The sequence below is a fragment of the Alnus glutinosa genome, chromosome 9 (assembly GCF_958979055.1).
Source record: "Alnus glutinosa chromosome 9, dhAlnGlut1.1, whole genome shotgun sequence".
Lineage (NCBI taxonomy): Eukaryota > Viridiplantae > Streptophyta > Magnoliopsida > Fagales > Betulaceae > Alnus > Alnus glutinosa.
This window is the reverse complement of record NC_084894.1, coordinates 2,053,656-2,081,502: the sequence shown is the minus strand read 5'-3', so window position 1 is coordinate 2,081,502 and position 27,847 is coordinate 2,053,656. Positions and strand designations below refer to the sequence as shown.

Here is a 27,847-nt window from a genome sequence, read left to right as displayed (position 1 = left end):
AGTATCCAACAGCAAAAACAAAATATCTGAGACACCCTTCTCTAGCCCCACGAAAATGTTGAGGCCTCGAGTTTACGAATCTCACAGTTCCAAAACCTTCTTCCTACTAAACAAGCCATTCATCCATGGCAATGGCAGTGCTTCGCTTTCAATCTGGTCTAAATCCTTATTCCAAAAACACCACAAAAAAATTCGCACTGGCTTCGTTCCTAGCAACATAAAAGCTGTTGCAAGTCCTGCTACCGAGAAGTCCGTTAGTGTTAAAGCTGTTGTCACCGTGAAACCAACGGTTCGTGGATTTTTATCAAACCTTGGGATAGGACGAGGGTTGGATGATATAAAAGATTTGCTTGGTAAAACACTTCTCCTGGAGCTAGTTAGCACTGAGCTTGATCCCAGTAAGTATTCTCTTAAGCTAAGGAACCAACCTTATATAATTAATGTGACTATGATATCATGGACTGGACATTAGGTCAACATATTTCTGTTTTTTTTTTTTTTTTTTTTTTTTTTTTTTTTTTTTACTTAAAAATAAAATAAAAAAATTACTCTAAGCTACAAGCAGTTAGTGAAAGTTTTGCTTGCTGTGTTAAATAACTTCGTAAACTCACTCCCCGCCAAATGAAAAACCGATGATAAAGTTTGAGCTAGAAATTGTATTCAATTATCAATTAATTTCCAAGTTGGTCTTAGTGAGATTTTTCTGCCAGATTGGTAGCTTGTTCCTGTTGTTTTGTAAAGTGTTTAATTGTGCTGTGCAATATTTTTGTGGTTCCGTTTGGGATCCTGAGGAGGGTCTCTTTTTTGTTATAAAGTTGAGTTTTTTTTTAACACATTTATTCTTCTTCATTTGAAAAAAAAAAAAAAAAAAACCGAGTATAAGTGTTAATAATAATAAAAAAAATTAGGGATAAAACTTCACGTAAAGCTACCGAAGTATCGGCCGTTTTGATTTAGGGGTACTGAACTTCCAAACGTCTCAAACTAGGGTATCTAATTTTCTAAACGCCTCAATTACAAGTCCTCCGTTAGGATTTGCTGTTAAATTCGGCAAAAATTTTCAAAATACCTCATTGTTTTATAAGAAAAAAAAAAAGAAAAAAGAAAAAAAATTGCTAAGATTTAGATGTTGTTAAGAATTTAACGGAATTTGCAAAAATACCCATACTTAAATCTTTGAATATATATATATATATATATATATATATATATATATATAAATAAACATAGGGATATTTTGAAAATTTTGACGGGATTTAATGGCAAATCCTAACGAATTACCCTTTATTGAGACGTTTGGAAACTTGGATACCCTAATTTAAAACGTTTAAAAGTTTAGTACCCTTAAATTAAAACGGTCCATACTTCGGTACTCTTATTTCAAGTTATCCCAAAAAATATATATAACTGTTAAAAAACAAAGTATTTGAAGTTAAAGATTGTGTGGTCAGAGTTGGCTAAAGTAAAAGCTTTGGGTTTGAACCTTAACTCTAAAATTTATCTTATTCTTAACCTTAACTCTAAAATTTATCTTATTCTTCTTCTTCTTCTTCTTCCTTTTTTTTTTTTGGTTCTAATTGAATAATATTCCACTTGTTTAGAATTTCCTAATAAAAAACCATCAAAATCGGCACTTTTTTTTTGAAAGAGTTGTAGTTCTATTTTTTCCTTTCTTTTGAAGGACAAGCGGAACTTTATAGCTATTCTAATGAAAAGGGAAACTTGGCAAAATAAATGTAGGAAAAATTACAATTTAGACCCTCAAACTGTCAGCTGTTTTATAAGTAGTCTCATGAATTATTAACGTTTGGACTCTGCCCTCCAAACTACTAAAAAGTTTTAAAAATGTCAATTTTGTCGAAATATGCCTATAATACCCCTGTCACATGTCATTTTTCAAAATAAAAAAACTTAAATTTTATTTTATTTTTTTTAAAAAAAATAAAATAAAATGAGTGTTTAAGGGTGGCTTGCAGGCCACCTCCAAACACCCATTTTCTTTTCTTTTTTTTTTTTAAATAAAATTAAAAATAATTTTTTTTTAAAAAAATTGAAAAGTAATATGTGACAAAAGTATTATAAGCATGTTTTGATAAAATGGGTATTTTTAAAACTTTTGGTAATTTAAAAGACAGGGTCTAAGCGTTGACATTTTGTGAAATGTCCTCCTTGCAAAACGATTAGCAGTTTGATGGATTAAATTGTAATTTTTTAATAAATGGTACTCCTCAGGCTTTGGTCCCAAGTAACGTTGGGAAAGGCATCATATGGAACTCTAGCTAGTACTCCTTAGGCTATGGTCCCCAGTAACGTGGGAAAGGAATGTCGTCATTGATGACTAGTACTATGGTCCCAACTCCCACTAAGCAAAATGGAAATTATATATATTATACCTTATTGAAATGATTATTATTATATTTTTTTTATAGTTGAATGGTTAAATAATCACTTATCTAAAAATTTTAAATTAAAAAAAATTTTAGTTATTTAATTAATAATTTAATATAAGACAATAAAAAGGACAATTTATCATGCATTCTAGAGTTACTATTGGACAAATTTTTTACTCGATATTATTGCACCTACGACACTTAGTTGTTGTGGGGGTTGCATTTTTTGTGGTGGGTGTAATTTCTGTTTTTTTTTTTTTTTTTTTTTTTTTTTGAGAGGAAACTGTAACTTTCCATTAGAATGATTGGTGGGTGTAATTTCTGTTAATCCTTGGTGTAGTTATCATATTTTGTTGGCCTTGTATGGCCGGTTGTTGTCTGCCGCCTGCTTGGATGTGTACGTTGCTTTCCCTCCGTTTGCTGCTTTTGTACGTGTACGTTCTCTTTGTATTATTTGGTTCGTCTTTTAATCATATAAGATTATTCAATTAATATTCTAAAAGTTTAATTAACGTTGATTGAATGATTTAATTAATATTTTAACTTCTCACTAACGTGTGAACTTAAATTGATCCTCTTAATAAGTGAAATACGGCCAACACGTGATAAAAAAATAATTGATTTAATCAATCATTTAATTAATATTTTAACATTGTCAACAATATCTTGTTGAAGAGACCGGATTAGAGAAGGATACGGTTCAAGGATTCGCTCATAAGGCAGGCAGGGGGGATGATGGGGTAAAGTACGAGACCAGCTTTGAAGTTCCAATTGATTTTGGGGAGGTTGGCGGTGTGTTGGTTGAAAATGAGCACCACAGGGAGATGTTCCTTGAGGATATAGTCATCGATGGGTTCTCTCATGGCCCCATATATTTGACATGTCGATCATGGGTTCACTCAAAGTTCGACAATCCCCAAAAAAGGGTATTTTTCACCAACAAGGTGATCATTCGATCGATCTCCTTGAAAGCATATATGTTTGATTCTATATATCATCGATCTTAAGAAAAATAGCTCTCTACAAATTAACACTTGCACCAATTTTAATCTAGCTTGGTTTTCCTTTTGGATTGTGAGCATGCAGTCATACTTGCCATCACAAACACCAAGTGGGTTGAGGAGGCTAAGAGAAGAAGACCTCGAGAATTTGCGAGGGAATGGTGAAGGAGAGCGCAAGAGCTTTGAGAGGATATATGATTATGATGTCTACAATGATCTTGGAGATCCTGATAAGAGCCTCTCACTTCAAAGACCAGTTCTTGGCGGCAAGGATCTCCCCTATCCTAGACGTTGTAGGACGGGGCGCCCCCTTTGTGACTCAGGTACCCTAATATATATATATAGCATGCATTAACGTACTAATTAATTCAACTTTCCTATCCATATCTTATTCGTTTTGTTCCAAATTATTTTTTAGTTTTGACTGGCAACGTATATATTTTACTACTAATCTTTTTTTACTTCATTCGATCATGATAATCATAAAGAAAGAGTATGTTGCTCTAATACAAGAATGTACAAATATAAGTAGGATTAATCTCTTGTATTCAAATGTTATATGACCTGTTCAACTGTTGTTTTAACTAATCCACACGCGGTAGAATTAGCTTCTCTTTTGGCGTGACAAACCCGTCAACTTGTAGTAAAAATCGTAGTATTTTGAGCATTTTTCATGATTATTTATTTTTTAATTTCTTTAATGTCAAACATGAATGCATAAATATCTTGTTTGTTTCTATTGTATATTCTTTTAATTTTCTGATTCCTCAATAATTTACTTACCAAAATTATGGCGATTCCTCAATATTTCATATATAGAGAAATTTTGAATTTGTGTTTCTTTCTGTTTGAAAGCGTCACAGACTCACAATGACATATCCAGTTTTTGATAAGCAATTGTGTAGTTAAGGACACGGCGTAGTTTGTCTGGTTTATAGTTATATATATTCTCTTCTCTCTCTCTCTCTTTTTTTTTTTTTTTTGGGTAAGTATATTCCATTACTAAAAAAGATGGGTCACAACCAAACAAAAAGCCAAAAATGGGCAGGCTCTCCAACAATAGAACCAAACAGAATAAACAGTGACGAAACAATAAAAAGAAAATAGCCAATGGGTCCAATAATGATCCCGATGAACCATAAATATATCTTTGGCAAAAGACAATAAAGGGGCCGCATAAAACAGCTAAATCACCAAAACAAAGGACACATAAGGGCTGTGATCATCACGAGACCCTTCAACTCTACCCGAACCTCAAAAAAGAGTCACGAATAGAGGCATGACCTTCAAAATACCTTTGAACCCTACCCATACCATTGCTAGCTAAGGACAACAACCACTAGGAGAAGGTTGAGGGGGGAGGCACTGCTACATAGAACATGATCTGTCATCAAGGAGAACAAACTCCATAAGCAAAGAATCTCCTCCAACAGATATTATTGATCATGAGACCGTAAAAGGCTTGTGAGATTCAAACCCACGAACAACACACAAAAGAAAAGAAAAGAAAAAACAAAAATAAAAGGCAACTACAAAAAAAGCACAACAAAAACAACAAAAATATAGAAAAAAGAACATAAATAAAAATTCAGGCCAAAAAATAAGCAATACTAGATGTAGAGGTGGATGCGACATGGTGGTGCATGTGATCCACGCACCTGCGCATGAAAACCACGAGGAGGCGCATGAAAGCCATGATGATGTGCGTGAGGCGGCTACGGGTTGCAGGGAGGTCAACGGAGAAGCGGGAGGGGTGCGTTGTTAGCGGGACTAATCGAGAATGACAGATCGAGCTTAAAAAAAAATGTCAAAACTGAGACCCAAGTTAGATCTAGACGAATGAGGCGTTACAGCAGCTCTAAGGAAGCGAAACAACGGCCGTGAAGGAGCTCAGACTGCGTTTTTTGAGAGGATAAGGGATAAATCGCCAATGACAATGGATAAAGCCTCATAAGAGATAGATTGGGCTAAAAAAAATCTAGCTAAAGGAAATTTGAAGGCATATAAAGAGTGGGAGGAAAAGGATAAAGAAAGGTGAGGAGGAGGGAAGAAGGCTTCCTCAAGCTTTTTCCTCGGTGTGGCGGGCGCTAAAGAGTGGCCATTTATGGAAAGTTGGAAGAGATATACAAAAGGAGGAGTAAAATTTACAATATATACAAAAAAGAAAAGAAAAAAGAAAGTAGAATATCTTTGTAACTAGTTTTAGAGAATGATCTTAATCCTACGCTTGTCGACTTGAACGTCTAAAGCACATAAATTTTAGTGTTGTTAAGAGTATTACAACTTGTATTACAAAGTTATTTACCAACTGATGTGGCGATTCATAATTAGAGAAATAATTAAACAAAAAAATATAACTTATCAATTTCTCTTAATTATTATTATTATTATTATTTTATGAAAGAAAACTTTATAGAACCAAACACCAAAAACAATATCCCACCAAAATGATGCAAACTACACACAGGGCAAAGGAGAACAAATAACTCATTAAGTGTAACACCTCGGTCCCATATTGGAAAGAGATGAATAGCACATATAGAGTGAGCGGTTTATAAAGATATTCATAGGTGCTAAGTTTCATATTGCCTAGTTACTAGGTGAAACTGGGCTTTATAAGAGATTCTAGGAAAATTTCAAATTAAATAGTCATTTTGGGGTGATAGTGTAGATGTGACTAACGCTTTTTCTTGTGTCGTTACACTACCAACAGACAACAATAACCAAAACAGGGCAAATACAAGCCCAAACCAACAAGCCTTCAAGGAAAAACACAAACCGAGCCCAACAAAAAAGAAACCTGCGTTCTGCAGAACCACAAAACCCTAAACCCTACAATCCATTCTGCATTCTGCAAAATAAGCCAATTAAACTGCAATCTGCATCCAGCAAAACAAACCATTCTGCATTATGCATTCACTTATAATAATTGCGAAATCAGTTTGTAAATGAGCATTTTTCTTTTATAAAAGGCAAAAAGATCCTAAATATATATGCATAATATAAGTTTAATCCATTGATTCATTTTGACCATCGACGCAGATCCACTATCGGAGAAAAGAAATAGCCGATTTTATGTTCCTCGCGATGAATGCTTCTCGGAGATAAAGGAGCTAACATTTTCAGCAAAGACAGTATATTCAGTGTTGCGAGTATTGGTGCCATCCCTAGGAACGGTGATGAAGGACAGAGATCTTGGATTCCCTTACTTCACAACCATAGACTCGCTTTTCACTGAAGGAGTTAACTTGCCATCTGAAGAAAACCAAGAAGGGTTCCTCAAAGCCATCATGCCCAGGCTTGTCAAAACCATTTCCGAAACAGGAGGAGATGTTTTGCGCTTTGAGACTCCCGAAACGATGAACAGTGAGAAAATCACAAAACTTTCTTCCCCCCCTTCTACATACCTAAATGATAATATATAGTTGGTCGGCTTTTGGAATTGCAGGGGACAAATTCTTTTGGTTTAGGGACGAGGAATTTGCCCGACAGACTCTTTCTGGTCTCAACCCATATAGCATACAGTTGGTCACGGTATGATTTAAATAAAAAATTCTCATGTAAATACAATTTTTTATTTAATTTTATTTTTCTCTATGTACAGATGCTTTAAAACTTGTATATAATTCATGCAGGAATGGCCATTAAAGAGCAAACTTGACCCTGAGATCTACGGTCCACCAGAATCAGCCATCACAACAGAAATGATTGAGGAGGAAATTGGAGGTCTAATGAGTGTTAACAAGGTCAGCAAAATGATTAATTATCATATATATAAATTTCATACAGGAATAGCCATCACTTGAATTTCTCTTATATATAAATATGTATAATTTCAATGCATGCATGCAGGCCATACAACAAAAGAAGTTGTTCATACTAGATTACCATGACCTTTTGCTACCATTCGTCAACAAAGTAAGACAGCTTGAAGGCACTACGCTTTATGGTTCACGGACGCTATTCTTCTTAACCACAGATGGCACATTGAGGCCACTGGCTATAGAACTCACTCGGCCGCCTATGGATGGAAAGCTGCAGTGGAAGCAAGTTTTTAGACCTTCTTGGCATTCAACGTCTATCTGGCTTTGGAGGCTTTCCAAAGCTCATGTCCTTGCCCACGACTCTGGCTATCACCAACTTGTTAGTCACTGGTATGTGCCACTCTATAGGCCCGCTTGTCTGTGATATATGCTAAGGTTAGGGTTGTTAATTTTTCACACAAAATTAATTAGCTAGTTAGGATTAAGGGGTACTCTAACTTGTATAATTTTATACCCATGCATTTATACGACTCATTCCTAACACGCAATGTTTAGGGTTGACATTTTATGGCACAACCCGCAAACCTAACACGAAGTTAGCGGGTTAGGGTTGAAGGATCTAACTTTCATACCCATGCCCAGATACGACTCGAACTCGACACACGAACATGTATTGTCACGCTCTTAGCTACGGTCGAACCAGCAAATGATTATCACAACAAACTTTTATATTTGAGTGGGATTTAATTTGAAATATTTTTATTAACATGGGAAATTGTGTGATCTCTTTTACAGGCTGAGAACTCATTGTGTAAGTGAACCTTATGTAATTGCGACAAATAGGCAACTTAGTGTGATGCATCCAATCTACAGACTGTTGCACCCTCATTTCCGTTACACCATCGAGATCAATGCTCTTGCTCGAGAGGCGCTTATCAATGCAGGTGGAACCATTGAGACCGCATTCACACCTGGCAAATATTCCATGGAACTCTGCTCCGTCGCCTATGATCTCCAGTGGCGATTTGACCGGCAAGCATTGCCCGTTGACCTAGTTAGCAGGTAACTTCATAGCCAGCTTTTCATAAAAACCTACAATCCTTTGGAGATAGACTAAACTTCAAAAGATTTTGATATTCTTTTCTGTAATTAATTACTCTGCAACATGTTTGCGATTTTCAAATTAGTTTTGGGGATAAGTGGTGATTAATCGGGAATCAGAGCTATCGACTAACGTCAATCTTCGAATATCCCTAATGGTCATGTAGATTCAAACTTTTATTTTCTTTCGTCTCCTCATCATCCTGACTCTGATTTTCACATGGTATCAGAGAGTAAAATAATATGTGCTCCGAGAGTCCATGTCTATGATATCATGCATTTTAAATCGCCATTTGTCGTAGAACCTTAAGCTTATAGGAATGTATAAATTTATTCATTTAATTAACACTTTAACATTACTATGGCTTATCATTTTACGTGTCCAAACTAACTTCCATATCAATTTTTTTGCAATTGTGTAGGGGAATGGCTGTTGAGGATCCAACTGCTCCTCATGGACTAAAGCTAACAATTAAAGACTACCCTTTTGCTAATGATGGCCTGATCCTTTGGGATGCCATCAAATTATGGGTCACTGATTATGTCAACCACTATTACCCAAACCCTAGCCTTGTAGAGTCCGATCGAGAGCTCCAAGCATGGTGGACAGAAATTCGAACAGTCGGCCATGCTGACAAGAAGGACGAACCGTGGTGGCCGGTCCTCAAAACCCCCCAAGACCTAATTGACATCATCACAACAATTGCATGGGTCACTTCTGGTCACCATGCAGCCGTGAACTTTGGACAATATGCTTACGGGGGTTATTTTCCTAATCGGCCTACCATTGCTAGAACCAACATGCCCACAGAAGAACCTACTGAAGAAGAATGGAAAAAGTTCATGAAAAAACCTGAACATGCACTCTTGAAATGCTTCCCTTCACAACTTCAGGCAACAAGAATAATGGCTGTTTTGGACATATTGTCTAATCATTCACCGGACGAGGAGTACCTTGGGGAGAAGATGGAGCCCTCATGGGCTGAAGATCCATTCATAAAGACGGCTTTTGAACGGTTTAATGGGAGATTGAAGGAGCTTGAACGGATTATTGATGAAAGGAACTCAAACAATGATTTCAAGAATAGAGTAGGAGCCGGGATTGTGCCGTATGAGCTTTTGAAGCCATTTTCGCAGCCTGGGGTGACTGGAAAAGGGGTTCCATATAGTGTCTCCATTTGAATTTGAAATGTGTTTTTATAGTTTCAAACTCTTGAGTGGTGCCCACCGAGGAAAAAAAAAATTTGAACAAAATGCTTCCATGCCTTATAAATATTCAAATGCTTGAATCACAATGGTGATAATTGATTTGTGTGTCTAGGCAAGGTTCAAAACTAGGACCTATCCTAATCCAACAGTACTTGGCTTGCTTGTCACTTGTTGTTTGGAACAATGCCGTCTAATAAAAAAATAAAAAAATAAATTTGAAATGGGGTTTGGTAGGGGAGATAAAGTGAAAGGAACATTTATTTTTTGAATGTGGGTGAAGCAAAAGATTATGGAGTGAGATTATGCTCAAATTCCTTGTAATCCCCATAAGATATGCTTGGGATGAGATTATGAACGATGATGAAAAGAATTGGAAGGGGAAAAAGTTGAAAAGCATTCTTTGCAAGTTGGCTTTTGGTGCTATCGTGTACAATATTTGGAAGCATCAAAATAGTCTCAAATTTTGCAATAATGTGAAATCTGAAGAACAAATTCTGCAAACCATTTGTTGGGAGATTGGTTCAAGAATCATGAGAAAGGGGAAAGGGAAATTCAATTACAACTCAATGAATGTTGAGCTTTGTGAAAATTTGGGCATTCTGTTGAGAGTGTTGGCAGAGAATGGATAACAAAGTTTTTTTTTTCTGTGTTTCATGGTTTCGTTGTTTGTTCTTGTGTTTGTTAGGGATTTACCTTTTTGCTGGGATTGGGCTATGTGAGGGTATATAGTAGGTAGCTTAATTGGTTTGTATGGTAGTGAATTTTGTTTTCTAGGTTCGAGTTTGGTGTTATAAAACTTCTGGAATGTGAGTTGTAATCTTTGTGTTTTTGAATGAAAAGCTAATTTATCCAAAAAATAAAATAAAATCTGCCTAGAACAAACCTATTGGGCAGGTAATCGACAGCCGATCGAGAGGGGCCGTCAGTTCATGAATCTTCCAACTGACCGACAATATATCAGTTGGTGGTTTAATTTGTTGACCATTCCACTTCCTGAGGAGCGACCCGTCGGTCGGGGTTCCATCGATCAACAAGGAATTTCCATTCTCTATCTGTATATATATCCAACCAAATTTCTCTTCTTCAAGCTCATCAACGACAATAATTGATATTAAGTGCTTAGCTTTTTTTTTTTTTTTTTTTTTTTTTTTTTTTTTTTTTTGTGAAAGTGAAATTGTGAAAGACCGCAATTTCACTTTCTTAAAAACTTTTAGTATGTAATCAAGTTTTTATACTAATCTATATATGTAAACTTTTATATTCAGATAGCTCTTTTAAATTAATTATTTATCAATTAATATACACTATTTTGGTTACATATTTTAATTATATGAAATATAATTGTAGTTACTTGAAATTGCAGAGAAAGCAATGATTCCATTTAATTATAAGCAATTTACGCCAAGCATGACAAAATAAATTGTAAATTGCATTTATATATATGTTTTAATCAATAACTAAATTTTGCTGGATTGTTTATTTATTTCATAAGTTATATTCTTTAAATCATAACTAGCCAGATTCTTACTGCCATTAGTAGAATTCTCAGGACAAGTAAAAGATGACGTATTACGATTGGACATGAAATGGCCTCCAATTTATTCAACAAGCATTTGAGTCTTATACAAATTAACAATAATGACATTATTAAAAGATCAAGAAGAAACTTTCTTGATCAGTTTATTGATTGGACAAGGTCCGATAACAGATAGGTCTATCATTTTCATGTCTACTTCTTCAGGAAATTCTTGAGCTAACGGGTTGAAAGCTTAGGGTGTCTTTTCAGTCCATTCTTATAGTCTACATAGTGGATGCCAAACCGAACGGTGTAACCTTTACTCCATTCGAAGTTGTCTAATAATGACCATGTAAAGTATCCTTTAATGTTTACGCCTTCCCTGTTAAAAACAAAAACAAAAGAGTCAAAGGCAGCAAGATTTGTGAGCGAGAGAGATAAAGAGAGTGATTGTTAAGTGAGTAATGGTACTCTTCATAATTATTTAATATTCGCTGATGTGGCATTTTTAAGTGATTTTTTTTTTAAGTAAATAATATGAAAAACCATTTAAAATATGATGACGTGTGAAATAGGTGTAAAGCTAGAATAACATTAATTACTCTTGTTAAGCACTTACATGATAGCCCTATGAAGATAGGAAAGATGGCTATGGTGATATTCAATTCTTTGATTGTCCGCAAGGGCATCCTCGAGCGACAATGTGTCATTATTGAACTCATCAACTCCTATAATATAGTTGTAGATATTTAGGTTCAAATGGACATCTAATGTCTACCGCTATGTTCCAATTTGTCATGATGTTATGTGAAAATAATTGAACAAAAAGAAAAAAAAAATATAGAACTTACCATTCTCGGTAATATAGATAGATTAGTGGATTATGGTACTTCTCCTTGACATAAAGCATAAAATCCAGAATTCCTTTAGGGTACATATAGAGCGAACTTGATGAAGCCTACGATTTAGAGAAAATTTTCATAATTTCGTTAGAATTTTAATTAAAAGATTAAATTTTTTATTTTTTATAAGCTTAATTAAGCTTTTGAGATAAACAATGTTTTAGCATGATATGGTATCAAAGTGCGCAAATGTTTTGAATTTAAACCTTATTTCTGTCATTTAGTTTTCATTTTCAATTAAATATTCTATGTGAATAAATCCCTTTCCTTTGCAACTATATGATTGTGTCCGACGGGAGTTGTCTGAGGATATATAAATTTGGGAGGTCAAGGCATAACATAGGTCAAAGCTAGAAAAAGAGAAAGAATAGGAAACTAACAAAATATTGCTTCTTTTTTTTTCTTTCTTTTTAAATATGTCCACACTGTTAAGGAAGTAAACCTAGTGGAAACAGAAAAGCAGAATGCAAAGGAAAACCTAGTCACTACCGAGTAACGTCTAGTAGCCGTTACTCAGCTCCTGCTCTCCTTTGGCTACTCTTCCATCATTTCTCAGCATTCATCCTTGGGACTCAGCATACACATGAACCTAAGATTGATCATCAGTATCCTAGACTAGTCTGCACAGCCAACCTACAGCAGCATTCCTTCCAGGATTTGAGCTGCATTTTCACCTCTTGGTATCCTGCCTTGTTACACGGACCAAGACATCCTCTTCTCTCTTTGTTTTCTATTTATTTAATTTAGTTGTTGTAAAGTATTGTGTTAGTTTTCCAAAAACCAATGTACATTGATCAATATAAATAACACATCTTCCCTGGTTTGGTCAAGTAACCAAAACCAGTTTTTGTTTAAACTTTCATGGTATCAGAGCCAACCCAAAGCCAACGCTCATCCATGGCCACTCCTAACTCTCCTACCAACTCAGCCTCCTCCTCTCAACACAATGCTCCACCAGCTACCAACCATCCAATAACCAACCTCAACAACTCCACTGCCTCTTCCAACCCATCAACTGATTTCACATCACCACTATCCAACGTTCCCTCCTTCTCTCAACTTTTCAAACTTGAAGGGCCCAACTACCTGGCCTGGGTTGCACAATTTCAACCCATCCTCCGAGGCAATGACCTCCAAGGACTTGTGGATGACACTGATCTTTGTCCCACCCAATTCCTCACCAATACTGACAACACTCAAGTTCTGAATCCTGCCTATGTTGCATGGCAGAAGAAAGATCAGCTTCTCCTAAGCTGGATCATTTGCTCACTTTCGCCTTCTATTGTATCTACAATGTATGGCCTGAAAACATCATCTGAAGCATGGACAACCTTGGCAACTAGATATGCCTCTCAGTCCAAGTCCCAAATTTCCCACCTCAAGCGGCAGTTACAAGGCTTGCAACAGGGAAATAAATCATGCACTGAGTACTTGAATTTGGCCAAACAGTGGGCTGATCAACTCGCAGCTGCGGGAAAACCTATTGATGATGATGACCTCATCTCATTTGTTGTAAGTGGCTTAAACCCCATCTTTCATACCTTTGTCACCATTCATTCCTATGCAACCCGTGACCATGACATGACATTTGCTGATTTTCAAACTGAACTTCTTAACCATGAAACCCTGCTAGAAAACCAACAACGTCCCACCATCACACCAGAAACTGGCCCTTTTGCTTTGTACACTAACAAGCACGTCAGTCTCTCCAATCCCAACACAACTGACCCCACTCAGTTTAAGAGATCCAGATTTCCACCTAGACCCAACTTTCGTCCTCAGTCATTTGCACCAAGAAGCCCATTTAGAGGGAGTAGTGGTCCTCATGCTCCCAATCTACCTTACCCTGCACCCAACCAGCGCTTCAGGCCTTCCAACCTCAGGCCTAGCTTTCTCAATCACCAGGGAACTGCTCCAATGCGCACTGTCCCTACCACTACAGCTCGTCCACCCTGCCAAATCTGTGGCAAAAGCAGCCACAATGCGTTGGACTGCTTCCATCGCATGGATTTCTCCTATCAGGGCCGACACCCTCCTCCTCAACTAGCAGCTATGGTGGCTCAACTCAATGATGGCTTTGAGACTTAGGACTGGCTTGCTGATTCCGGTGCTAACACTCATGTCACAGTCGATCCTTCAAACATTGCCAATCCTCAGCCTTTTGATGGAGGAGACACTGTCGGTGTAGGTAATGGGGCAGGTTTGAGTATCAAAAATTTTGGTTCATCCTTGGTGCATGGCAAATCCTCCTCCCTATCTCCCCTTCTTCTCACAAACATCCTTCACTGTCCGAATGCCTCGGCCAATCTCCTTTCCATTAACAAGTTTTGCTTAGATAACAACTGTTGGTTTGCTCTTACTGGTTCAAGCTATTCTGTGCAGGACAACCTGACGGGAACTGTGATACTTCAGGGACCAAGTGACAATGGCCTATATCCCATTCCTCTGTACTCCCTTAAATCCAAACTTGTCAATCACTGGAAAGGTCTCACAGCTCACCTAGGCGTTAAAACCTCGGATATGGTGTGGCACCAACAGCTTGGACACCCTTCACCTGCTGTTCTCCAGCAACTTTTGAAGCACCAACACCTCCCACTCTCTGGTTCAGTAGATAGGACAAGGGTTTGTGACTCATGTCAGCTAGGCAAGTCCAAACAATTGCCCTTTTTTGATTCAAACAGGGTCTCTACCAAGCCCTTAGAACTTATCCACTCTGATGTTTGGACATCCTCTGTTGCTTCCCTAAGTGGTTGTAAGTTCTATGTTTTGTTTATAGACGATTATAGCCGGTTCACCTGGTTATATCCTATCCTAAATAAAAGTGATGTTTATGCTTGCTTTGTAAAGTTTAAATTGTATGCTGAAAATCTCTTCTCCACTACCATCAAACAATTTCAATCCGATAATGGAGGTGAATACACCTCTACTCACTTCAAACAATTCTTAAATCAACATGGCATTGTGCACCATCTCACTTGCCCACACACCTCTCAGCAAAATGGCATTGCTGAGAGGAAACATAGACATGTCATGGAAATGGGACTCACCCTTCTTGCTTAATCCGGCTTGTCACCTAAGTACTGGGTGGATACCTTCCTCACCTCCATTTACCTAATTAATCGCCTACCCTCCCCTGTGCTGCAACAAGAATCTCCCTTTTCCAAGCTCTTTCATCACCCTCCGGACTACTCTCTCCTTAGAGCCTTTGGGTGCCTTTGCTATCCTCTCTTGAGACCCTATGCCGCTCACAAACTGTCCTTTAGGAGCAAGCCCTGCATCTTCATTGGCTATGGCTCTAACCAAAAGGGATATAGATGTCTAGATCCTCTCACCCACAAAGTCTACCTATCCAGGAGTGTTATCTTCGATGAGACCAAGTTTCCTGCCAAGAGTCATTCTTCCCCACTTGGTTCCTGCAAGGTCACGACTTCTCCAGGTAACTCCCTAGTTCTCATTCCATCTCAGTTGCACCCTGACTTCCCTTCTGTTGCAGCACCCTCTACCCGTTTTGAAGATATGATCACTCCTGTGGACACATCGCAGCCACCTTCCATTTCCACACCTTCACCTCTATCATCTCATCTTGACCCTCCTGCATCTCCACCTGAACACTCTGCCCCCTCCACCACATATGACGGGTCCTCTACTCCTTTGGACACACCCTCAGACTCTTCTCCTTCCCATCTTCACCTTCCTCAACCTTCCCTTTCTCATTTTCCCTCAGCCCCTCACTCCCCACCTTCTGAACCCCTACCTACCCGGATTGTGACTAGGTCTCAAACTGGTCACTCCAAACCAAAACACTTTCCTGACTTCAAAATGTTCCATTCCATTAAATATCCTCTCCAAGCTCTACACACCATTCACCTTCCACCAGAACCCTCCACCTTCAAACAGGCTACCTCCAAACCCGAATGGATTCATGCCATGAACCTTGAATATCAAGCCTTGCTCTCAAACCAAACATGGTCTCTCTGCCCGCGACCTTCCAGTCACAATGTGATCAGAAATAAATGGGTCTTTAAACTTGGTGGGATTGATTATTATGAAACCTTTAGCCCAGTCATTAAACCAGCAACCATTCGTCTAGTCTTAGCCTTAGCAGTCCAATTTGATTGGCCAATCCACCAACTGGATGTCTCTAATGCATTTCTCCATGGGGTGTTGGATGAAGAGGTCTATATGGAACAACCCCAAGGTTTTGTTCATCCTTCCTACCCGAACTATGTGTGTCGTCTACATAAGTCAATCTATGGTTTAAAGCAGGCCCCGAGAGCTTGGTTCACTCGGTTATCTCAAGCTCTTCTTGACATTGGCTTCACCGGCTCTCAATTGGATCCCTCCCTTTTCACCTATCATGCCAACTCTGTTCACATTTATCTATTGGTCTATGTAGACGATATCATACTCACTGGCAACAACAAAGTCACCATTTCCTGGATATTCAGCAAGCTTAAATCAGAATTTGCTCTCAAAGACCTTGGTGAACTCAGCTACTTCCTTGGGATTCAGTCTATCCGAGACTCAACTGGCCTCCACCTTCGACAGTCCAAATATATTACTGACCTTCTAGACCGCACTCAGATGACAGATGCCAAACCTTACCCGGCTCCATGTGTTGCTGGCACCAAAATGTCCAAATTTGATGGAGCACCACTGCCTAATCCGACTCTCTATCGCCACATTGTTGGAGCCCTCCAATATGTGACCCTCACCCGGCCAGACATAGCCTATTCAGTCAATCAACTATGTCAACATATGCATGCCCCCACTACCACTCATTTCACAGCCGCCAAACGTGTCTTACGATACCTCAAAGGCTCCATTGATTCTGGCCTTCACTACACGAAAGGCCCCATCAAGCTCACTGCTTATTGTGACTCGGATTGGGCAGGGGATCCGGATGATCGGCGGTCTACCTCCGGCTTTGGTGTATTCCTTGGCTCTAATCTCATATCCTGGTCTGCCAAGAAACAGCATATTGTCTCCAGATCAAGCACTGAAGCCGAGTATAGAGCCTTATCATTGGCTACTGCAGACATGTACTGGCTGCGTATGCTGCTTCGAGAACTTCATGTTACACTTCCTTCTCCTCCGGTTCTGTGGTGTGACAACTCAGGAGCCCTTGCTCTGGCCTCCAACCCAATCCATCATGCCCGCACCAAGCATGTCGAAGTCGACATCCATTTTGTTCGGGAGAAAGTTGCCAATCGGGATCTCCAACTCCATTATATTTCCACCCTTGATCAATTGGCTGACATCTTCACCAAATGTCACACCGCTGCTCGGTTTTGCTTCCTCCGTGACAAACTAATGGTTCTTCCTCCCATTAGTTTGCGGGGGGGTGTTAAGGAAGTAAACCTAGTGGAAACAGAAAAGCAGAATGCAGAGGAAAACCTAGTCACTACCAAGTAACGGCTAGTAGCCGTTACTCAGCTCCTGCTCTCCTTTGGCTACTCTTCCATCATTTCTCAGCATTCATCCTTGGGACTCAGCATACACATGAACCTAAGATTGATCATCAGCATCCTAGACTAGTCTGCACAGCCAACCTGCAGCAGCATTCCTTCCAGGATTTGAGCTGCATTTTCACCTCCTGGTATCCTGCCTTGTTACACGGACCAAGACATCCTCTTCTCTCTTTGTTTTCTATTTATTTAATTTAGTTGTTGTAAAGTATTGTGTTAGTTTTCCAAAAACCAATGTACATTGATCAATATAAATAACACATCTTCCCTGGTTTGGTCAAGTAACCAAAACCAGTTTCTGTTTAAACTTTCACACACAAGAAGGGAGATGAGAAATTCAAATAAGAACGACCGGGAGACCAATGCGTAGACAACCTTGAAATGCCATCACTAATTTGGGTTATTGTGGGTACGTAAAAGGCACTGTTGAGCTTCTTATATTTGGTATAAGATTTATATATACTTGTGAACCCATCTTATATATATATATATATGAATTTCACGCCGAATATAAGAATTATAATAGACATTGCTTTTTCTTCACGTGGAACACGTCCCACCTCACATCAATGCATCAAAGGACGATCTTTTAATATATTCGTTTGTCCACTCAAATAATGGTTGATTGGTTATTGTGCCATATGTATATTTCCATGATTTGTGTAATTAGGCCATCTCCAGCAGTTGAAGTTAAAATAGCTACTCAAAAAGTACCAATCTTTACTTTAACCACTGTTTATCTCATATTCTCTCCAACAGTTCACTCTCTACTTTTTTTTTAAATATTATTTTTTAATCATTTTGTTTTATTTTTTTTTCATTTCCCTCTCACTCTCCGATCTCCCTCTCACTCTCCAGTCTCCCCCAACCCCCAACCCGTCTCCCCAATCCCAACAGAGCCGAGCGATTACTGTTCGACTTCTGGCGCACGTCATCGTGGACTAGTACTGGCTCATCGCCCTCCTTCCCTGCCTCATCCTCTTCACCTTCCTCATCGTCTTCGCCTTCTACCAGTACTTGGAGAATCGGCGCGTGCGCTTCAAGCTCGTCTCATCCGGGAAGCTGCTGGCGCTGATCGAGGCCCCTCTGCTACAGGGGAAGACCCTCGGAGGAGGGGGGATGTGGTCGGTGGCGAGGATCGGCGGGGCTGTGCTCTTCGGGGTGAACTCGGCCATCGCGTACCTGCTGATGCCGGCGGTTATGTCCTTCAACGGAGGGGTCTTCGTGGTTGTGGTGCTGGGCCTCGCGGATCTCCCATATCCATCTCTCTAGTTATGTCCTTCAACAGGGAGGGACGGAGAGGCCCGGAGCAGAGAGAGACGAAGAGGGAGAGGGAGAGAGAGAGAGAGAGAGAGAGAGAGAGAGAGAGAGAGAGAGAGAGAGAGAGAGAGAGAGAGAGAATTAATAAAAAAAAATGTGTAAACAGATGAACAGTGAATAGCCAATAGTGACTATTCACTATTCATGAAGTTAGGAAAAAAGCTAGAGTAGCTATTCTGCTGGAGGAAGAAAAAGAGACAAAAATAGCCAAATTTAACATTTTGGTTAAAATAGCACTCCTGTTGGAGATGCCCTTATATATACGTTGTAACAGCAGTATATATAGCTGCTTTTGTATATATACAGATAAGTGAATCAAATCATTTTCTTCATATAAGAGCTATTATTCTTTCATTGTATCATAGCAATTCTACTAACGTATACTCTTATTATTATTTTTATTATTATTTTTATTCCGTTTTATTTCTCTCTTCATAAATTTCTACTTCCTTTATCTTATTCTCCTTAATATATGGCTTCTTCATAGGGAAGTAACACAGGGTTCTCCCTCCTCCTTTGGCACGAGTCGCACGACAGTCTAATTAACTTGGACCACAGTTCGGGAGAAAACTTTTAGTGGAGATCGAGAAATCCAAGTTTTTTACAATGTCCTCTTTGAGAAATTATATTTAGTTACCTGTTTACTAAGATCAAATTAATGATTCAAATTAATTTATCATCGTTGGACATGGACTTGATCATGCGATCGGGAATATTGATCATTAGATTCAAGAACCCATTCTTATAAATCATTTTAGTAAATTCTTAATTTTTTATTTGATGAATAGGTAATTATTTAACAAGACCTTTCACTAATTGGTCTTTAACCCAAGCGGGCTGGGAAGAACTTATAAAAAAAAAACCAATTAACCGTACGTTAATTTAGATTTTTAGGGATAGTTTGGTTGTTCAATTTTTTGTATTGTATTCTACTATTTTTTATATATTTAAAATTATGAATACTGAAAAAATTTGCTTTTTGAAATTATGTTTTGATGGTTTAAAGAATCTCAGACAAAATTGAAAAAAGTTGGATATTAATACTTTAATAGAATTTGCATTTAAAAAATCTACCCAAACAAGTTTTTCAAAAATAATTAAAAAACATGGGTTACCCGTCCCAAACACGCCCTTAATTCTTAAATTGTCAAGAGTACAATCAAATATTTGATATTTACACATTAGACATGCATGAATTTTTCTCTCCTCCCGAATAAGGTTATACATTTTGTCTTTATATATTTAAATTTGAAAATTGGGATGTGTTATACATCATTCTCTAGTCTTTCTCTACTGACGTTAATTAGAAAGCCCTAACTTTCTAATCAGCTAGATTAAGACAGACCCAAAAAATCTAATGCATGTGAATATTGATTATTATTCTAAAATCTTGTACAACTATATACAAAAAAGGAATATTTCTAGATTTCGCAAATATTGTACAACTATATATATATATATAATTGAATGTTTGATCCCGACGTTTCTGTCTTCCCGAAAGCTCCATGAATTAATCTGTTATTAGATTATCTATAAAAAAAAAAAAAAAAAAAAAATCTGTTATTAGATCCAAACAAAAAGCTCCAAATTTGGTTTTATGTGCGTTCTGTATTCAATTTGTTTTGGTTGTTCTCGAGTTTTTTTTTTTGTGGTGTGAGTACTACCCAGTCCCCATAAATAACAGAGGAAAACACATTATTTCATGCAACTTTTCGTCATTTTCGAGCAGTATGGTCCTTCTCCTTTGAATCATTATCCACATGCGGCAATAGCTTGGCTGGAATAGGATCTTCTCCGAATAATATCTATTTTAAATGAAGGGTTATGATTTAAAATTGATGTATCTAATGGTATGTATGAAGTCAATATTAGCACGTCTTTTAAAAATTTAAATAATGTAAAAATCATGTGCACCATTAGATGCATTAACTTTAAATTTTGACCATAAAATATATAAGGAAAAATTACAATTTAGCTCACAAACTATCATCCGTTTTGCAAGTAGTCCCATGAACGGCTAACACTTGGACTCTAGCCCCCCAAACTATCAAAACGTTTGAAAAATGCTCAGTTTTGACGAAATATGCCCATAATACCTGCCACGTGTCATTTTTCAATTAAATAATAATAAATAAATAAAACTAAAAACTTAAAAAAAAAACTTACATATATATATAGTTTGATCATTTTCATGTCTATTTCTTGAGGAAATTCTTGAACCAACGGGCTGAAAGTTTAGGGTGTCTTTTCAATCCGTTCTTAAAGTCTACATAGTGGATGCCAAACCGAACTGTGTAACCTGAATTCCATTCGAAGTCGTCCAACAATGACCATGCAAAGTATCCTTTAACGTTTACGCCATCCCTATTTCCCCCACACCGCACGCACCAAAACATGCAAAAGAAGAAGTCAAAACCAACTAGATTTAAGAGAGAGAGAGAGAGCTATTTAGTATACTGATATATGATTGTTATACAATTACCCGAAATGACAATAAAAATCATTTTTTTTTTTAAAGTACTAAATTTTACTGTTATAATTTAAAGTTGTATAGTAGTTGTATAACAATTTAATACGTTTGTTAAGCACTTACATGATAGCCCTACGAAGATAAGAAAGATGGCCATAGTAATATTCAATTCTGAGTTTGTCGATGAGGGCTTCCTCAAGAGACAAGGTGGCGTTATTGGACTCATCAATTCCTACAATATAGTTGTAGATCGATTGATATTTAGGTTCACATGGAATATCTAATGGCTACCACTTTGTTCCAATTTTTCATGAAGTTATTTGAAAATTTATAATTAGAAGAAAAAAAAATAGACTTACCGTTCTCGGTAATATAGATTAGCGGATTATGGTACTTCTCCTTGACATAAAGCAAAAGATCCCGAAGTCCTCTAGGATAAACATAGAGCCAACTTGATGCAGCCTGCGATTTAGATAATATATATATATATATATATATATAAAATTTAATTTAATTTAATTTTTTTTTCTATCAACTTAATTAAGCTTTTAAGATAATAATGATAATATTGTATCAGAGTAAATGTTTTGAGTTCAAACATTGTCTATGTCATTCACCTCATATTTTCAATTAAATCATATTCATTATTCCACGTGAGGAGAAATGTTAAGATTTTAGTTAAATTTTTAAATTACACATTTCATGTACAAGTAATTAGCCCCACCATGAGACTAGGTATACCTTCAATTAATACAGTAAGAAAGAAATGTTGAAATATTTAATACACACCTGTGGACCAATGGGGATCCCATTGCGCTCAGCTGCCACGACAAAAGTTAATTAGTATAATTAATTAGATACATAAGAAACACAGAAAAATTGATTCCAAGTGTTATATATATATATATATATATATATATATATATATATATATATATATATATATATATACTTACTGGTGCGATTAACAAGAGAATCTGTCAAGTAGCTTGGATTTCTAGAATTAAGGCCAGGTGCGTAGGTTGCATAATTGGAAGTATAGTAGTTTAATCCGATGAAGTCAAATGACCCTTTTACCAACTTGGATTGCTCTTTCGTGAACTTGGGCAATCGCTTTCCAACAAGAGATTGCATGCTATAGGGATAGTCACCATTTGTCAAGGGGTCCAAATACCTGCAGTAAACCATGGACAATTTTAAATATGTAGGCCTAGCTAGCTGCCCGAATTGGCTGTAATTTGGTCAGTAAATTGCAACCAATCCCGATCTTCTTTAATCTCTCATGTATTCCAAGACGAGAAATTAGCTAATTAAAAAGAAAGCCAACAATAGGAACCCTAATGATCATAGAGATTGTAGGGTTAGAGATTCAATCGAAGTTATCGAATTAAAAAAAAAAAAAAAAATTATACGAAATGAGAATTGGAAATGGAACAAAAAGAAAGAAATTAAAGTGTGTACTCTAGAAAAAAGACTTAACGAGCTAATTACCATCCCAACACGAAATCAAGGGCACGGAGCGCGGCATTGCGATTGTGCTTGGCATTAGAGATTGGCACAAACCAGCTTGTCACTAGCGTAATCCCTATAACACCTTTTTGTGCGGCCTGAACACATAATGAACTAAACATGATGATTAAATATTTCTTTTGCATAATATATATATAATTTCTGTTTTATAACTAATCATTACATTATAAAAATGGGCAAGATTTGCAAGATGGAACCTGATATTTTTGCTTGTAGACTTGAACAGCGGCTGCATGAGCAAGAAGCAGGTTATGGGTGACCAAATATGGCTCTGTGCCTGAATCTCCACCGGTGCAGTTCAGCTTTTGCCAACTGGAACATCGACCAGGTGCTAGTTGCCCGGTTGCATAACCACCATCGCTGAAGGTGTATGGCTCATTTATTGTGATCCAATGCTTTACACGGTCACCAAATTCCTTGAAGCAAAGCTCAGCGAAATCCCGAAAGTCATCACTGAAAATTAACGTTAACATGCATTTGGTCATGATTACAGCTAAGGTTACAATTCATGGGAATTGGTCTGGGCTTACTGGTTTAATTGGGTTGTGAAAATATTAAACCCAGCCTGCCCATATTTCACTTGGGTTAGAATTTTTCTATCCTCCCCCAATCATCCTCTTTTACCTCATTTTTCTACTATTAGAGTAATGCTATTTAGTAAAATATTATATGACTGCTGTATAACTTGATGATGTGATAGTGAAAGCCAGCACTTGTTAAAAAAAATAAAATAAAATTAGGGTTGATTTGTACTACTACGTTATTAATTCCAGTTGTATATTATTCTACTAAATATCATTACTCTTTCTGTTAAGGGCTGATTGGGAGCAAAGTGAGATAATGGTAGGATAAAAGTGTGGTTTTTACTCTCTAGCATACATGACGCTACATACTTTACTCTCATTCCACTGGGTAGATGTGGTAGTACCAATCAGTTATTGAATAGTTTTATTTTTAACTAGGGTTAATGCAATGGCTGATGGACACTACATACCACATCAGCTCGGCGGGATGAGGTGGCCGGGATGGAGGTATAGTACTATGCAACTCTACTCTTTAAAATAATAATAAAAAAATGTTATATACTATATCTTCTATCCTGTAGTAGTGACCATAAACCCTTGGAGCAACCATTGTTAAAAAATAAATAAAAAAATTAAAAATTAAATTCAAAAATTGATGGGCATAGCCACATCAATCCAATGAAATAAGAGTGAGATCAATATAATATAATATGTAACATTACTCTTAAAATAATGTACTGCATCAAAGAATATAATCCTCTCAATTTTTTACAATCAAATTAATTTTTCTTTTATTCTTGTATCTAATTACATTATACACGGTTCCGGTCATTTACCCATGCACCAAATTAATGGGTCCTCAATCTTTCTCTTTTACCTCTTTTTTCTAACCCCAAAATGGTCCTTATTGAAATCATAATTATGATAGTATTATTATTACAGAAAAGGGTCCTCGATTAATGAAAATGGGGCAAACAATTATATGATTTATTAATAGTCACTTACGCAATGCGGGGACTTAAGAAACCACCATACTCATCCTCTAAGGTCTGGGGGAGATCCCAGTGAAAGATTGTCACGAAGGGCTTTAAACCTGCGTTTAGTTAAAAATTAATAGAAAAATTATAAAAAGCAAGATAAGTTGATGATACATGCATATATATATATATATATATATATGTATGCTGGAATTTTACAAAGGTTGAATCGATCATGTGTACCTTTGTCAAGGAGCTCATTGATGAGGTTGTTGTAGTATTTTACTCCTTCTCGGTTCACACTCCCACTTAGCTTTCCTTCTGAAATTAGACCCCAAATAAATTGTAATATAATGATTATATAGAAGGGTCAGAAATATTGTTTCCAAGGATTCCGATTGTTTCTTGTTGAGAATTTTTGTTATTGTCTCTATAAAGAAAAACTTCACTTATCTTTCCTGATTTTTCTTCGCTTTACAATTATACTTTTAAATTTTAAAAAGTGTCAATTTAGTGTATATATTCATCTTTCAATTTTTTTCAATTTTAACCACCCGTTAGCTTTTTCTGTTAAATCCTGACGGAGGGGTGTCAAAATTTCTAAAATACATTTTTTTTAAAAAAAGATCAGGAAAAAAATGTGCAAGGATTTATGCGCTGATTAAGATTTAATAGAATTTACAAAAATACCCATGTCTGAACCTTTTGTTTTGTTTTGTTTTTGCTTTTTTTTTTTATTATTATTTTTTGCTTTTTTTTTTTTTTTTTTTTTTTTTTTTTTTTTTTAAATGCAGGAATATTTTGAGAATTTTGACAAGATTTAATGAAAAATCTAAATAGATGGGTGAAATTGAAAATAAAAATAAAGATAAATACATTAATTGACACTTCATAAAGTAATAAAGCTTAAAGAGTATAATTGCAAAATTCATGAAAGATGAGCGGTGGTAAGTGAATTTTTTTTTTATTCTTATTATTGGGAGTCAACTCGCCTGAATTTTTTAGACAAGGAGCTCCATTTAGTTTACGTGTCCCTCCTCAACTGACAGGAAATTGTAGATGATTATTTCCAAAATCTCGACATAGATTTGGGTTGTACCCCATTTATTGTCCTTTTGTTTTGTCTAAAGTTTAATTAGGTCAGAAAGTAGCAACAAGAATAGATCTTACGTACTTGGTAAAACTCTAGTCCATGAGATTGAGAACCTGTATGCATCTGCACCCATCTCCTTCATTATTCCAATATCTTCCTATAATATACATATATAATGTGAAAAATTAATTTTGTTGCCAAAATCTTTTACGTTCCTTTTGATCATCTAGTGTTTAGTTAGGCTGAATAATTAGACAAATCAGACTGTGACATTGTTGTTCTTTAATTTTTATTTATTTATTTATTTTAATTATGTGCACTATACCTTGTAGCGATGATATTGATCAATAGCCACATCTCCATTACTGCCGTCCAATATCCTACCTGCATATTTCATATATCTATAAATCTTAATTATTTCGGAAGATATAAAAGATTAATATATTCTACACGCTACCTATATACTTTGAGCTATTATTTAACGAAGATTAATACACATGCATGCCTAACCACTAAAATACAGACGATATATTAACTTAATCAAGAGAAAACTTTTGTTTTTTAAAAGATACTTTCACTTTGTTTTGGTCTCCTGCTACGACCCCTAATTTCGGCCATTAGAACAAGTCCGTTGTTGTGGGCTTTAGGACCATACCTTTTCTCACTGTTTCAATTCAATTTGGCAATAATGTCAGGGTATTATAACTTTTTAAAAAACCTTCTACAAACTCACTGTACAGTTTACATTTTATAAAAGTAAATATCTCGTAAACTGTCATATAATTGTCCGAATGAGTAATTGACTTGTTAAGAATTACGTAAATTTTTACGTCAGTTTATAAATATGGTAAGTACGATCGATGCTATTACCACATAATAGTCTACATTGATTTTACTGTAGCATGAACTGATAAAGCAATTTGTAAAGTACTAGTAAAATTACACTAACTCTTAATTAACCACACTCATTTGTTGAATTTGTCCAGCTGTGTGGGTTCTTATTCCATGTACTTTGTTTTAAAAAATGTTTTTGAAATTCCTGTGCCCAACAAACAGACGATACTTTGTTTTCAATGAAGAGACAGTGAGAGAAAGAAACCCGGATATCTATGGGTGTAAGTGTCCCATATGCTTGCTCCTCTGCCACCTTCACGTGCTGCACCTTCATACTGGATTTTAAACATACATTGGCACATATGCATCATGCTTGGCATCTCTGGACGACACTTGAAGAAAAACTCTACTATGATACAAACATATGCTGAAAGGGAGGAGTTTTTGGAGTGTGAGCATTCCCCAAAGTTGCTCTTGGTGTTGGAGAAAGATTCTTAAACTTAGGAGTATTGCTAAGAATTTTATTAAATTTGAAGTAGGTAATGGAAAGATGATTCATCTTTGGCAGGACAACTGGCATCCTCTTGGAGTGTTGTATGAGAGGTTTGGCTCCCGTGTTATCTATGATGCTCATAGTCGGTTGGATTCTAGACTTGATTCTGTTTTAAGTAATGGCATTTGGTGTTGGAAGCCTGCTCGGTCAGAGGAGCTTGTTGATATACAGAGTCGTCTTCCTGAAGTTCAGCTTGGTTATGTTGATAAACCGATATGGACGGTTGCTCGTAAGGGTTCCTATGTAAGTGCTGACACTTGGGATTTTTTGAGGGATAAGAAATGTGAGGTTGATTGGTGGCATGTTGTTTGGTTCCCTTTTGCAATTCCAAAACATGCTTTTATCATGTGGCTGGCTGTACAGAATAGATTAAGTACGGGTGATCGGCTGTTGGCTTGGGGTTTTCAAGGTGATGCACAATGTGTGTTCTGCAGGAATGGTGTTGAGACCCGAGATCATATTTTTTTCATGTGTAGTTTCAGTGCTCGTATATGGAAAAATTGTATGCAAAGGTGTAATGACTTGGCTCCTTCTCTTGATTGGCAGAGGGTGTTGAATGACGATTGTAGAACTTGGAAGAAGAAGACGATGGCAGGAGTTCTTTGTCGTTTGGTATTGAGCTCTGTTGTCTATAATATCTGGAAAGCCAGGAATGCTATTAAGTATCAAAATGCTCCTAAATCTGAAGAGCAGATACTCAAGCAGATTTTTTGGGAAGTTAGATCAAGAATTTCTGGAAGAGAAAAGTTTAAGAAAAATAGAGAGAATGTTAAATTTTGTCATCTCTGGAATGTAGATGTCTCTATTCTTGTATAATCCTAGTTGTAAGACTTTTTTGGTTGTTTTGGTTCTGCAGTAGTTTTCTGCTGTGTTTGTTGTTCTGGTTGTTTCTTGTTGGTTTGTTGTTTGTAACTTTGGTTCTTAGTTGTTAATAATATTGATTACTTATTCATCAAAAAAAAATATGTGGAGGAAATCTAGGACTTAATTACCTGGTAAGACGCTGATCCCGTCCCGAAAATAAAACCTGCCGGAAAACTGCTCCGGTTGAGTGAAGCAGTGGTAAGGCTTGGAGTAACAGCAATGCTATTACAAGTCAATGAGCCAAGAACGACCACGAGACCAAGGCATAGATAGCCTTGAAATGCCATCACTGATTTTGGTTATTGTGGGTGGGAGGCACTGTCAGGCTCCT

General features: G+C 36.8%; 3 protein-coding genes across 3 annotated transcripts; 2 read left to right on the top strand and 1 right to left on the bottom strand.

Moving 5' to 3' along the window:
- Nucleotides 1-9,529, top strand: LOC133878294 (linoleate 13S-lipoxygenase 2-1, chloroplastic-like). Its single transcript, XM_062316827.1, has 9 exons — nucleotides 1-398; nucleotides 3,066-3,334; nucleotides 3,477-3,714; nucleotides 6,434-6,757; nucleotides 6,840-6,925; nucleotides 7,027-7,137; nucleotides 7,244-7,545; nucleotides 7,951-8,217; nucleotides 8,679-9,529. The coding sequence occupies exons 1-9, from the start codon at nucleotides 56-58 to the stop codon at nucleotides 9,436-9,438; spliced, it is 2,700 nt and encodes an 899-aa protein (XP_062172811.1). The 5' UTR covers nucleotides 1-55; the 3' UTR covers nucleotides 9,439-9,529.
- An 11,018-nt stretch (nucleotides 9,530-20,547) lies between these two features.
- On the bottom strand, nucleotides 20,548-27,847 carry LOC133877458 (beta-glucosidase 12-like). The gene is made up of 13 exons (XM_062315771.1): nucleotides 27,645-27,847; nucleotides 26,365-26,434; nucleotides 25,591-25,649; nucleotides 25,347-25,422; nucleotides 24,416-24,493; nucleotides 24,201-24,288; nucleotides 22,869-23,124; nucleotides 22,633-22,748; nucleotides 22,098-22,315; nucleotides 21,931-21,962; nucleotides 21,501-21,603; nucleotides 21,265-21,373; nucleotides 20,548-21,035 (listed from the first exon to the last, which is right to left on the bottom strand). The coding sequence occupies exons 1-13, from the start codon at nucleotides 27,801-27,803 to the stop codon at nucleotides 20,867-20,869; spliced, it is 1,533 nt and encodes a 510-aa protein (XP_062171755.1). The 5' UTR covers nucleotides 27,804-27,847; the 3' UTR covers nucleotides 20,548-20,866.
- Nucleotides 26,543-27,543, top strand: LOC133877462 (uncharacterized). Its single transcript, XM_062315772.1, has one exon. It carries the CDS (start codon nucleotides 26,650-26,652, stop codon nucleotides 27,466-27,468), a length of 819 nt encoding a protein of 272 aa, XP_062171756.1. The 5' UTR covers nucleotides 26,543-26,649; the 3' UTR covers nucleotides 27,469-27,543.